At 33.8% G+C, this 15,127-nt stretch overlaps 1 protein-coding gene across 1 annotated transcript; it reads left to right on the top strand.

Moving 5' to 3' along the window:
* Positions 1–2,474: 2,474 nt before the first annotated feature.
* On the top strand, positions 2,475–14,925 carry LOC120339934 (uncharacterized). The gene is made up of 6 exons (XM_039408174.2): positions 2,475–2,743; positions 7,741–8,447; positions 9,886–10,771; positions 13,031–13,149; positions 13,843–13,984; positions 14,647–14,925. The coding sequence occupies exons 1-6, from the start codon at positions 2,682–2,684 to the stop codon at positions 14,846–14,848; spliced, it is 2,118 nt and encodes a 705-aa protein (XP_039264108.2). The 5' UTR covers positions 2,475–2,681; the 3' UTR covers positions 14,849–14,925.
* Positions 14,926–15,127: the final 202 nt, after the last annotated feature.

The raw sequence follows: 15,127 nt of genomic DNA, 5'->3' as shown, positions 1-15,127 counted from the left end.
GAAGCCAACTCGTTTCAATTGCGATTTGTCTTTTTGCAATCACTTTTTACAAAACCAACGAGAATCATCCTGTCAATATGAATAATTTAGGTCAAAAGGGAATACAACGAGTGCGACAGGTCATAGATTATGAGGTTGACACTGTGTATTTACTTATCAACAGTAAATTTTATACAGTAACTTATCGAATAAATTAAAATAATAAGCAATCGTATAAATGATCCTGAAGGATTCGTTATTATAAATTCGAAGTTCTAAATCTTGTTCGTGTTGTTAAACCAATTAGGACGGAATTGAAAAATTAGCAATTAACCAATAATGTTGCCCTGTGAATTTTTAGTCTTTGGACGATTATAAAATAGTTACTTGCTTTCAATCTAGAACGAATTGTAATGGTATTAATAAATCATAAAACTTTGTCATAAAACTAATTTTGAGTTTATTTTGATGCAAATTGTAATGCGCCATTGATCAGCAGCAGAACGAGACAATCATTCGGGCAATTTCTCCTTTCCTTTCTCCTATCATTTAATCCAATTAATCAAGTGGTCATTTACTAATTGGTTTTCAGATTTAATTTGTTGTACCCGGTCATGCGAAAGTAAATGGCGTAGAAACACTCACAATTAAAGAATGATCCACTATACATATATTTTCAATTCTCGTGTGCTCTGCGTGTGTTTAGTACTTTATACTATTTTCCAACGATTTGAGCAAAATTTGTCCTATTATTTTTGTTAAAGATAATAATTGAGAAACGAGCTTTGTTCTACTACACTTTGTTTTCTTCCCCCCTAATTACGACGGAGTTTTGAAATATTCAAATGTAATTTCAGGCCAGTGCTATTCATATCTGCGCTGCAATAAGCCTGATTAGAAAAGGTTATGGCAATGGCCTCTAAGATTCGTGTTTTTCAGTGCAATGCTTTCTAAAATATTAAAGTTATTATTCCTAAAGGTTTTTATTCAAAAATATTGATATGAAAAGAAGATTATCATTATAACAATATATTCTATTGTGGCTTCAGGTCTTTGAAGCATTTCAATTTGAGAGTTTAGAAATCCAGATCAGATAGATAGAAACCAGTGAGTTTACTATTCATTTTGTGCAAAGCGTATGTAATAAATAGCCATTTACCACGGAAAATAAAAATAATTCTATAAAACTATTTTTCAAAAAACTTTCATTTGAAATTTTTATTGAAATTTATGAAAATCATGATATAAACCACTTTTATTCGGTAAAATGTATTTGGAAGCGTGATTGTCTATATAGGTAATTCAATTTTGATTTATTTGCAATTGAAATATGTGCTACAGCAAACTGTTCGCTAACGATTCAATGACATTGCTTCAATTTTTAGACCAATGTGGTGCTCCAAATTAATAATATTTCAAAAAATAATAGCTACCTACGTACAAGTGGATATTTTTAATTCATTGTTTAATGTGAAAACACCACCAAATATTCATATATCAAAAGTGCTATCGATGTGTGGCGCACTCTCAAAAACCATGACTCGACCAGAGAATAAAATTTCTTTTTGGTGGAAATTGATCTTATGACTAAATTTTCTTTTGTTATCATAGCATATCTAACATGGTGTGATAATATCCATTATTGTTTCGTAATCTGACAGTATTAGATGCCTTGATCGGTAGAAAACAATCGTTCATCCAGAAAATATCCATTCTTTTGTCACCAGGGAATAATAAAATTCCAATTCTTTGCGAAGATTAGTTCCGAAATTCATTTATTTTTCCCAAAAAGATCTTGTAAAGATATTGTCTGTCCCGTCTAGTAAAATTTCTTGAGTATTTTTTCAAATTTTGTTAACACCAATTACGAAGCAGACAAAGCTAACATTAATATTTTATGTCGCCAATTAGGCCCATGTAAACGAGTATCACCGCAAGAATATAATACGAGTATATCCCATAAAAAACGTTTGCTAGAGTCAGTGCTGCTAGAGCATCTTACAATGTTAACGTGGCGTGGGAGAATCTGGAAAACGACATTCTAAATAATAGCATCATGGATGTTTTGAAAATTGATCTGGGATCGCTTGACGATGACATTAAATGACGGAAGTTTGCTGTTTAAGAAAAGTGATAAATACCGTCATGTAACTCTTTGTAGGAATGGCGGTTTATCCCTCCTGTTTTATTATAGACAGAAACACCTCTGTTGTATGGTCCCACATAAGATAAACCTAAATCTTATTTCAAGAATCGAATGGGACATAAACTAGGCAGAATTAGGTGAAAGTTGCATTACCTTTTTATCATTTCATAGTGCGTAAAGTTACAATGATCTATTTCATTCTAATTATTGCTGAATCAGACTGATTAATAATAATAATACGTTAAACAGAAAAAGTATAAAAAAAAATCGATTCCTATTAGTGATATAACGTGATGCAATTTATTCGTTTTTAGTGAATTCTACTTCCAATTTTTCTATTGTTTTTCGAAGAAAAGAGCAATAAATAGCTATTAATCAGTAGATTAACAATATATATTGAAATCCTAATACGAAAAGTCAAGTATTACACAATGCAATACTTCACGAGAGCTCTGTAATAGGTTTTATTTTCAATTCAATGGTATTACAAATTTCATTAATAAAAATAGAGAGCTAAACAGTAGAAATAGACTAGTTTCGTGGGTAAAATAAGATAATGTCAACACTGTCTTGGATTAAATGGAAAGAACACATCGACGATTCAAATTTGAGCAACAAGTAAGTTATTCTTGTGACCTATTTATAATTTTTCAATTGGATTTTTTCCTACATAATGTTAAACCTTCTCAATAATGACGATAAAATTGTGAGTGTATTAAATTATAAACCAACAACTTCATTTTAAAAAAATTCGCGGGAGTAGTGAGATAAATAATGTGAATATAACATATTGTAGATATTAATATAATTCTGTAAATGCAACTACTTTTGTCCAATAGTCTTGTTTTCACCACCCTATACAGTCGTACCGAATATAAATAAGAGAACCAACCAATGATTGAACATTTTGTGTATTTGTTCGTTGACAAACGTTGACCAATCTAATGACGCCATAGTGTATAGCGTGTTTAGTTCATGAGTTAATGAAAAGTTTTTCATTATTCTTTTTCTGTTGCATTCATAGTGAACTAACTGTTCATCCTCATACCGGGAGCGCAGCTAAACCCCCCTAAACGTTAAAAATGTGTATTTTTCACATTCTGTCATTACATTTCAAAAAATGTAAATGACAGTTTTACAGAAAATTTACTCGAGCAAATATAATATTTGGTACATTCGATTTTTTTAACTAACTTATGATCCTAATAAATGGAATGAACTGAGATTCTCTACTTTATGACAGCCTTTTTGCAATGAACTTCCTGCTTTTGCCAATAAATCATCAGGTATTCTAAAAATATATACAAAAAATATATTATTCAAAAATCTGAATTATATTATTAGAATCAACGTAATATTGATTTCATATAAAGACTTTTCAATTTCTTGCGAACAATATAAAAATTTAGAACAAAAAGTGAATTTTGAAATCTTCTAATACTATTTATTTAACTCGATCAGCATATATATATATATGGCGAAATACCTGTTGCCGCTATTCAAAAAAACAGCTTCACCTACTTGGAAGGTTAGTTCGCGCCCGAGTCATATCAATAAAACATGATAAAACGCATTCGTTTTCCTGTGGTTTTGAACCAAATTTGAGCAATCTGAAATAAATGTCCCACAAATAGGTGAAAAATAATTCTATGTCTTCAAGTTCATTAAATAAAGTCATTGTTCTTCCTACTAAAAGTAAAATAAAATATATGTAATTCACAAAAGATCGTATCGAGTATCCGTGTATTTTATCTTGAGACAATTTCGTTTGAAAAGATTATATTAATACACAGGGGAATTGCTGTCATTGATTGTTTCATCCATGATAGATGTTATCAGGATTATGATATTTTTGAAGCGCTCGTCTCATCAGGCGCAGAGACAGCCGACAATATTAATTATAAAATAAATGAAAAAAGAAACGCATACTTGAACTCAGCTACTTGCATCGAGAAAGAGATACTGACGTTATCGGTCGGTCGATGTGTTATTTAACGCCTATCAACATAACGTGACATACCAATTGCAATATATCAAATACACAGAATTCTGATTTAATCAAGGTACTTGCAGCAAATACGCGAAATACACGAGCGACGAGTTTGCATAGCGAATAACGCGTTAGGCTGAGTTGGCATCGAGGATAACACATTTCGGATTCGAGTCCTATGCCCCTCATTTTTTCCAAGGTGTGATAAATTGGGTAGTCGTATAGGCGGTACTGAACTGGGAAGATTTTGTTCCTTACAATTAGCTGTAGCTCCTAACACATCGCTCGGAGCGTAACGAGTAAATATGAATCTTACAAAAAAGAGAATTATATAATATAAACGACAGAAGTAAAAACATTTTGCACACAACATCCACCCGGCGAAAGAACATTTAACGTATTTTATCAAACGTTACCAAAAGAGAGTTCGCGCGCAGAGCTTAGAATTGTCTTTATAACTGTTGCGTCATCATTCAAATAACATTTTAGGAACAATCTCGCGCGATGACTTCGTCCTAGTCATTGAAAGCACAACGTTGAGTAAATTGGTTTCTTTTGGCGATAAACTTTCCTCTTTTTTTGGTTCATGATTGTCGAAAAATTCGCAAGGATCAGTGTGTGTATTTCATAATTAATGTGTGAAGAACCGTCTTAGCCGCGAGTAGCGAAAATCTACGAAATACTTAACATTAATCATTGATAATGTAAGTTTAGAAAAATCACCCTCGAGTTCAACAAATTGATTAAATAAGACGGATTGACCATTGCAATCCCGGATCGCAGTATGGATCACAAAGTGGGTAAAGAGTAATTCCCGTTGACATTATTGTCAGTGCGTTGGATCTAAGAACAATAAATGTCGCAGATTTAAAAACATCGGTTGTAAATCTCATGACCACCACATCACTCAAGTTGTAATTTGGGTGAGATTTTGACAGAGCAAGAAAAATTCTAGGTCTTTCAAAATGTAGATTCCCACATACCACTTGTCTCATTTGCTTAATCGTGATTAAAAAAAACATTCCAAAGTGCCGTATTTCTCACCACTTGAGTATCACGATAGATTACTTCTAATCCAAGCGTATTCGTTTTGTCAGACGTTGGTAATGGCAACAGACTTTTATTTTTGCTTTGGCGTGGCTAAAGAACTCAAATTTGGTGTATACGTCTGTAATCGTTTAGATCGCCTGATGAACGTTTACTTTAATTTGTAATAATCTGATATAATCTCATATAGCGATATGAGAATATTTTGTTGATATTTATTGATTTTTCGATTTGAAAGTTATGGTTTATATTATTCGAATATTTTATGACTCGATTGTTAAAAATAGAATTTAACGAAATAATGGTCAACAAAGGCACTATGAAGAAACCTCAAATAAAAACACACACAATATACAAATATAATAACAATCCACATTTACGGAACCTAAAGTAATTTTAATATACTTCTGTTACCTTATGGAAATGGATCGTTTAAATGGCGTCCTGAAAGGTTTATCGAGCTGCCATGTAGACACATTCCAATGCAGGGGATGTACTATTATTAGATGTAGGGAGTGGCTGTTTTATTGACAGATATCTCGATGTATCTGATACTACACTAAAGATAATGACAATAACAATTTTAACTCTTGCATACTTGTGTTCATTAAACTCAATTCTAATTGTGTAGAAATTTCTGTATTCAAGTTAAAATACCACCATATGTTATATTTTCAAATAAGATCGGGTCAAAAAAGCACGTTTGCTTTCATATTTACCACAAAATTCGATAAAATATACTGCTTGCATGTGACAGTCAGGAAAAGAAAACAGGATTTAGCGTGACCATTTTACACTCCCCAGGGATCACAATTGACACGAAAATCGGTTTCCATTACGCTTCTCATACAATTAATTTTAAAACTAAATGTATTGAAGCTCTATAGGGCATTGTGGATTTCTAAAGCCATATGTTTCTGGCGTATCTCAAGTCTTAGTCAAAATTAATCTTTTGTCTCTTGGCCGAATGGATGAGTATTCTCAAGTCGGACGGTACTTTGCAATTTCAATACAAAAGAGATTATTTGAAGAGGAGATAAAGATTAAGGGCTGTAATCTAAAAGCATTTTTGGAATCTGTCAATTTAAATATACTAATAACGCGGCGTTCCAGTCTTCAGGTTCGGTCGTGCGCTATTTAATGTAATCTTGAAAAAAAACAGGCTACCTATACTAGTAGATGTTTTTACATTTATTTCCTTACCAGAAAATCGATTCATTAGAATTACGTATTTGACCAATTACAAACATCTTTTATTAGTTGCATTAACTATGATCGCAAAAGATCATTTTCATGACGATCCTATAACGTTTGTTTAACCCACTTCAATCTACACACATTGTATAGTTTTCCCCAAATCAAACTATAGCTGTTCATAGCCATTTACATTGCAAACCCCACTGATTGAATACTCATGCATTGCATGTTTCCGGAAAAAAACATATTTTCGAGAGTTCGTAGGGCAGTGGCCTCGGTTGCACCTGAATAATTAATTTGGGATTAATTATTTGTCTCAGAACGCGAGGCAGACGAACAGAATTACGGGCCTAATTTGTTATAACGTCATAGAGCAGCTAGAGGTTGAGTTAATGTAGTTTCGTAAGAATATTCTGTGTTACGTAAGTTATTTTTGGAAGTTATTGAAAGCGATTTTTGGTTGTATTTTTTCGAATACTATATATATATTATAATAGGGATTGGTTGCCGCCTAGATCTGGCAGATATTTATAAATGAATACTCAAATACGGACAGGTCTGACTCAACTTGAAGAACCGCAAGAGTTAAAACTGGTATTGTCATTATCTTCGGTGTAGTATCAGATACTTCGAGATTTCTGTCAGTAAAACAGCCACTTCCTACACCTAATAATAATAGCAGGTACACTTTTTGATTAAAATTGATTTTGATTCCAAAGACGCAACCTTTTTTCCAATAACTTGCAATAAAAAGGTTATCGCTAATGGTTAACGAATTACCGCACTATCGGAAAACTATAGGTCTTGGTGCTGCTAATTCACAATCAATGGGATGTCTCCTTTGACATTTCAATCAAACCATTGAAACATCGATCGCTAACTTCCAGGCTTTACGTGAATATATAGACCGCTAATTAACAAGAGTTCGAACCGTCACACACGGTAACGTCACCGTCCACCGAGATTTAATCGTCATTAGCAATAAGCTGATTTCAGTGATGCAAAAGGTAGTAGGATAGATTTTACAAGTCTCTTGTACTCGGTTACAGAATCAAAACGGTTTAACATAGATTTTAGATAGTATGCAAGAACTGGAGTAATTGTGTCACATTAGGAGTTATAACTTTTTTTAGTGTTGGTATAAATGCAATGCATTTTGACCACAACCATTGCGGGTAGTGCAACCTGAAAAGCTTTCTACGTAATGACCTGAATGATGTATTTAGCTATTGTGATTTGGTAGTTAAAAAGGAAAACTGCGATCCCTCATCGAATTGTTCTGTAATGGGAAATATGTATTTTTTTCCATATTCCTGATTTTTTATTTCTTGTAGCCCGGTTGATAACGTAACTTTTCTCACAAATTTTTGTTTTTATATAGAACCTTTGGTGGAAACAATCAAAAAATAATTCAGAACGAAGAGATTAATTCCCAGATCAATTATCCTCGTTACGGGAGTCTTGTAAGGCTCAGTGGAAAAGAAGGAGGAATAGTTTCTACCTCTTTAAAATCCAGCTTTAAAGAGTATCAAGTTAGCATCGACCGCCGTGAATCAGAGGTTGGGCCTAGGCCGGATGCACAAAGCAAAAAGTCTTCGGTAGAAAATATTGAATATTGCAATCGGGGCGTCAAAAGTAGAACAACAAGTCGCGGACAAAAGAACGCAAAGAAAATCGGGAAAATCCTTGCTAATACTACAATAGGAAGTCCGTCTTTATGCAAGTATGCCAAATCGCGTATTATTTGCAGCTTAGACATCGAGTTCGATAAAGAAAATCGAAACCATTCGCAAATCTGCTCTAAGCGAAGATCTACTATCGACATGGGTATGCTTGAAGGTAACAGTCATTGTGAACTATGTGCTGAAGGTTCATACATTGAACATGATCTTCTTGATAAGTTATCGGATGAAAATATGCGATGTACGTCATCAATTGACAGTTCAGATTGCGAAGTATGTCGTCGAATAAAATCTGGAAATACCGGAAATGAAGACGAGCCCATCGAAGAGGAGTATATGTATCCAGTACATGAAATAGCTATCTCTGAAGTTGATCAAGTGCCTTCCAGTTGCAACAAATATTGCGGTAAGCAGAACGTAAATAAAGAATAGTCATGAAAATACGAAGGCTTTTAAATATGGCGTTATTGACGCCAATATTCTATGTCAAGATTATAGATAGATATAGTATGTATATATTAAAAGTGCTGTTTTGCATTAAAAAAAATATATGCCTAGACTTAAAAATTACTTGGTGATGATAGCGTTTTAAAGTGTTCCAAGCTGAAGCAGGAATATACTAATATTTGAAACGATGAGTACATGGATTAGCTAGGATTTCCATGTTTATCTCCACGACATGCAGCAATAATACGGTTCAATCACGATATCTCGTGCAAAATGAATATGGGAATAGCTAGGCTGGTTTAAATACATCGAACAGGATAGTAGGCGAATTTGTGATCGCACGCCGCTGGTGTAAACCTACTTGCGGCGGCGTGAAGTTCAGCAATTCCCCATCACGGAATTCGATCGAGAGGATTTGAACCTTAGAAGCCGCAATAAATAATCAGCAAGAACATGGCTGCTTCTGACACTCCACACAGCGGTCTGACCGAAATTATTGAAAGACATTCGTACAATAGTTAATGTGGTAGAAGTATACAAGTTATTGGGAAAAGCTAGCGTCAATATTGGTATTAGGAGTACATAAAACAATTTTGTTTTGTTAATTTGCTCAGAAAGAGTTGCGGATCTTTACAAGTAAATAAAAATATAACTGTTAGAACAATCGTAAGAGGTTTTATGGGTTTAATTTTCATGGTGTGACGAAGATCCATAGTGAATAGTTCGGATGTCGCTACAGGCAGTGTATACACAATGCATATCGATGTGAGTGACATATAACGTTGAATTGTAATTTTTTCGTGTAAAAATAACTTGCCTAATAATGTAAATATAAAAAACTGTGATTTTAGTTTATAATTTTCTTTTATGTAAGAAGCCAGAATTTTTGGACAGCCGTACGATTTCAGGGCTCTGTGGACCTAATCATTTAGAGTTCGTTAACTGAGGAAACTATAACACCTCATTAATTATGTTATAAAAGATATAGTTGGCTATGTATTGAATATATATAATTTTGATGGCGTACTTGAGGTGCATAAATAATATAATTACGAGGAATATATTCATAATCATGCATGTGCCGTGTTAATGCACTGACAATGAATTGGATCATAAAAAATTTATTCCATGTCGTTAGCATTAAAAAAATTTGAAAAATTGGTCAACATTTCAATGATAGTATTTGTAGCTTTAAACAATTACCGATGTTTGGTTGTGAATTATTTTGTACGTACCTGCCGCTGAACGGGGTTTAAATTAGACCACTATGGGACAGATAACCACAAACATAATATGATGATGCAAAACGATAAATGTAAATATAAAAAAAACGTAAAATTTTTGGTTGTATTTATATTATTTCCTACAGGGCTGATTGAATTATTTTTTATTTATAGAATGTTGCTGTATTTCATCAACTGACGGGGACATGCTACCAATGGAACCGCCAATATCATCTTGCAGACGATCAGAATGTTGCCCTAATGACTCTTATAAGATAAACAGCAGTTTTCATTATCGAAATGAAAAGACAAACCTGTCACCTAACAGAATTTCTCGCCGTTCTCCTTTTGGGAATCTCAATAAATTTTTTAGTCGCAAATACCGAAAATTCAGGAAAAGGTTTCGGTCGCGATCACTGCCTCCTCGCAACTTGTTCGTCAGTGATGAAGTTCCAAATTCTTTGGTTCATTCAGATAATAATATGAATGAAAAGTGTAGCATATGTGATCGTTTGGAAGCAGAAAAAGACTCTGATTCTCAATGGGAAGCACTTTTAGCTTGTAGTTGCAAATCGAAATCACTTTTAGATGTAGATAAACTCAGTCTTTATGTTAACCCACCGCCTTCACCCCATAACATACGACGCAGACATAGTGCCTGTGAATGTTGCCAAGAAATACATTCGCCTTTACTAATAGAAGATAGCGAAACGGATGAAATCTGGTTAGAAAACTCATCAGCTGTGGATCATTCTCAACAAGAATATGTCAACGAACACGATTCTTTTTGCGAATCGCCATTTTGTGAACAATGTGCCCAAGAAGCTGAGCAATATGATCCATGTTGCCAGGAATGTGATGCGAACTTTGTTAGACAAACTGATAGTCAAGAACTTGTTTCAGCTGATATTATGACGCTGGCCGATTTGAAAAAATATGGTGGAATGACGCCAAAAAAGGTAGCGATACGACAGCCAAAATCAACGCCATATAGAAGCTGGCGGAAGCATAGCAGAAAGAGCAAAGTAGCCGATATTTCAAAGTCTACACTAGCGGATAGGTGAGTCACAATTTGTTTTCTCCGTCAAGTAACCGGTTGTAGAACTCATCATCTATCTTATTGTTTCAAAGCTTTAACTACTGACATATTTATCACAGGAGTAAATCTATATATAGCCGCTATTGCTCCAGTGGTCTACATTAAATCTTCTATTAGTACTCTTCCCACTTTTAGTTGAGGCTTCGGACCGGTTCGCTGATCTCAAAAAATTCCGTGAGACGATTCTATAGAACCGGTGCGAACCGGCTGAATCTCACCACTGCATAATATATATTTCGCAAAGAAAGCTTATTTGTAAAACATGACGGTACTTAGTCGCTGGAAAACGAAAAATTGATAAAATCAAAATTTCCGATACGCGAATTCATCACATATTTTCACGATACAGACCATGGGTTTGCTTTAAATTATTAATAAACGAAAACACAAGACGATGAATATTTGAAATGAGTGAGTGAAATGATGAAATAGTGAGTTATTTTATGATGTTCAATTTATTTATCTTATAGAAATGATCTTGATAAATAAAAACTATCTGTTTTCTTGATAAATCGCCATGACCTGGAATTTGTTTTGGGAATTAAATAGAATAAAACTATTTAAATTCGGCCACTACCTGAAAAAAAAAAAAATGACATAACAATAAAAAAGCCATGTCTATTGTTCATATCGCCCATAACAAAAATGCAGCAAAGATAGTATATTGGAATACTATGCAAATATGATTCTACAAACAAATTAATAAGATACAAGTAGGAAACAACAAGAAATTCACCATTTCGGAAGGTTGGTATCTGCATATCGAGAACGACACATTATGCCATTAACATTGTGCACAACTACAACCAATAACCGTGGAGATACGGTGTTAATTTAAGAAGTTGACACGCGACGGTTACGTGATTTTTTCTGCTGATTGACTATTAAAACTGCCAGAATTCAACCTACAAATTGTTTTTTTCTGTCGGGAATGCTGTTGAACCCGGTAGATATTAGGTACCAAATAGAGAAAATCATTAAATATATAAAATGTGATCGTAAAATTGCTTCATAGTACTGAGTGAGTACGCAACTTTATTTGAGTTCGTTCGTCGCATTTTACGATTAATATTTATTTTAGGTAGCCGTATGCATATAGTATATAAATGTGCATACTATGTCATACCATCAATATTTTTGCTTCTATTAAACTATAACTCTTACCATTTTATGCATAAAAGACGAAAAATACGAATATTAGTGTTTAGTTTAAACCATTTTATGCAGTATTTTTTTTTACAAAATATCGCAATTAGATTCGATCAAAAACATCTTTGTATCTGTCGTCTTGAAACAGTTTTATAAATTCTGCAGCAAAACAATACGATAAAACAAATATTATCGAACAATAATTTCATTAGTCGGATTCAGTCGATTTCAAGTCATGCATAACTGGGCCATCAGATCGATAGGTTAAATTCCATTTAGTGATTCAGTCGATATCGACACCGTGATTGAAAATTGAACAGACAATACCGTAAAAAGGTGACATAAGCTATTCTTAAAATCCTAATTGTTCGTTTCAGGGTTATATAATATTATTTTAGTTATTCTAATTGAATCGCAGGAGATTGTTTGCTCCAATTTCTTCGTCAACACAATATGTAACGTAGTAAACCTTTACTTCATCCGTTAATCCTATTTAGAGGCTTCAAATTTACACTTTCTTGTTTCGTGCTTGTATTTTCCTGTCAGAGGTTTCGTAGAATATAGAGTGAGCCCAAGTTGAACCCTGTTATAGTAAAATGCAACACTGTGTACGGTAGTTTTTAGCTTGAATATGTTTGTTCTAATTTACAACCTGAAAATGTGAAAGATCAGATAATTTTATACTGTCTGCATCCATTCCAAAATCGTTGTATCTTATTTAAATAGTCTTATTCTTTTGAGATGACAAAAGTAAAATAATAGATGATGAATGTATTATTGTGTATGTTTCAAACGCGATGTAACGAACAAGAGAACTATGCTCAAATATATGGACGAGAAGACCAGAACGAACCAGTAATCAATTTTTTCACAATACCGGTAGTCTTTCTTACCGAAAAACTCTCGACTTCGCTGACCACAAGCTCGCTAATATGCGATCGCGGAACCACCACGCGGTGCGCAATTTTTAATTTTTTGATGACGACATCACATTATGTATCATTGTTTGCTTGTCCATAATATATATAATTGTTTAAGAGTATATAAAATAGAAAAAACTTTTTTTTTCAGATTTTTTGACAATTTTGCATTGTGTTTCCAATGCGTATATTCAAAAGCTGGAATTGGAAGTTCAAATTCAGGAGGGTCAGGTTCAGACGACGAAGGTGACGATGAAGAACCCGAACCAGGTGACATCAGTTTATATGAACATGTGGAATATCGGTCTTACAATATATAGAATCCAGCGTCCGAATGTATTTACAAGTATTATTAATATTTTCCCTAGTATAACATATTCTGTAACAGGCTAAAAAAGAAGCTATCATTTTTTCTGGTCATTTAATAAAACATCATTTATTGTAAAGAGTGATACGCGAGGTCTAGTAAAAGAGAACTAGATTAAATACCTAACCCGTATCCTTCATGATGCCGAAATTTGCCAACATTTCTTACCTTGCCTTCTTACCCACCATACCTTCTTATTAACAACACATACAAGCAAAAAGTAACAATGTTTTACGTATATCGTTTACCGCGTGTTATGAAATAGATCATGAAATTTAGGAAAGTTCAATCGAAAGAAAATATTACTGGATTTCTCCTGCAACAATCAAGGTTTGGATAATGCCCCTCGCGAGCTTGTAAGGCATAAACGTAGAATCTCATAGAAAGTAATAGCTTTCTGGCGATTACGTCCATTTTAAGTACTGAGAGTTGATATTCATGATGCGTCGCAGACGTTATTGTAATTGATCTGATAGTCGAATGTGACTCGATATAGTGTCTGTCCGGAGAAAAGCGATTTTTCCCGCACCAAAAAGTCGACCTAACAACAAAAATTTATTTTGCCAATATTAATTTTCTCTCCTTGTTATTTATAGAAGAAGCGTATGAAGAACATGGAGAGGCTGTAAGTGATGACGATGATTCGGATGGAGGAGATTCTGGTAGTGGATCTGATGATGATGAGAGTATGAATAGTGCGGAATTATATGATGATACAGCCAATGCCTTAGATGCCAAGTAAAATTCTTTATGACTGCTCAAAAAATTGCTTTCTCTAAAAACGCTCCAACCTTTCACGTTACAGGCTCATTCAATTCAATACAGTATATATATATACTCATAAACTACATAATATGTTAAGGCAAAACTGCGGTCTTCAAATTTGGGCTAGGTCTTTTTTTTAGTGTAAGATACATTAGTAAAATTTCTACTGTAATTGTATCTAGTAATCCATTTTCAATATTTATATATACACAAAAATGAACTTATTTAATTTTTCTTTCACGAGAAGTGTGTTGCCGTTCCATTGTCCGATTTGTATAGGAATGATACTAATATATTTGCTCTGTCCGATAACTATTTCTACGATATATTTGTATTATCCTCTTATTTTTGCTCTTTTTCTTCCCAATAAGCGAACCGAAAACGTAACCTGTGTTTATTGACTAAACGTCTTTACGCATCAGACGTTGTGTCTTTCGTTACACGGATAATTTACCACGTTAATTGGATTTTCTCAAAATTGGACTCAAATCGAGCGGAAATCGAATTTCAATCACATCAAATTGAATCGCAGGAAAAATACCTATCATTCCTGCCGTAATCTATATCGAATATCCAGCAAAGCGAATGCACTCGGTCATTAGATAAACACTTGCACTTTGCTATTTTTATTTCAGAGACGTGAACAATATTGAAGGTTCTGACGATGGTGGAGATCCAGGATCGGAATGTACGGACTCCCTAACTGAATTAGGTTCAGATGAATCTGACGATGAAAGCGAATCTTCAGAAGATGACATTGACAGTTTCCTAGAAGCAGGATTCGGTGGATCAGGAGACAATTCGTTGCAATCCATAATAATTTACGAAAGAGAATGATGTTAATTTTAAGAAAACAATATTTGTAACTGAATTTGCCGCAAATAATTTACCTTACATTCATAAGTAAAATCATCCATAGAGAATTTTATGCCAAATTTTCGTCTGATAGGTTGCCATACTGACAGCTGAAAGGACAATACTGTTGGTCTGATGTAAGAATCCAATCCAGTTTTTCATTTTTCCCAGGATCAGTTGAATTCAGAAGGTTGAAATCCAAGGAACCGATTTTCTTAAAACCCCCATTGAAACAGAATATGGGTAACAAAGATAAAGGTT

Source organism: Styela clava, chromosome 9 (assembly GCF_964204865.1).
Source record: "Styela clava chromosome 9, kaStyClav1.hap1.2, whole genome shotgun sequence".
Taxonomy (NCBI): domain Eukaryota; kingdom Metazoa; phylum Chordata; class Ascidiacea; order Stolidobranchia; family Styelidae; genus Styela; species Styela clava.
The sequence above is the reverse complement of the archived record's forward strand: the minus strand, read 5'-3'. Positions and strand labels throughout refer to the sequence as shown.

What these genes read in the sequence shown, in the direction of transcription:
- LOC120339934 (XM_039408174.2), top strand. Translation starts at nt 2,682, where the DNA reads ATGTCAACACTGTCTTGGATTAAATGGAAAGAACACATCGACGATTCA. An exon ending in CAGTTGCAACAAATATTGCG is followed by an intron (nt 8,448 to 9,885) that starts GTAAGCAGAACG and finishes TTTTATTTATAG; the next exon opens with AATGTTGCTGTATTTCATCA. An exon ending in CGATGAAGAACCCGAACCAG is followed by an intron (nt 13,150 to 13,842) that starts GTGACATCAGTT and finishes TGTTATTTATAG; the next exon opens with AAGAAGCGTATGAAGAACAT.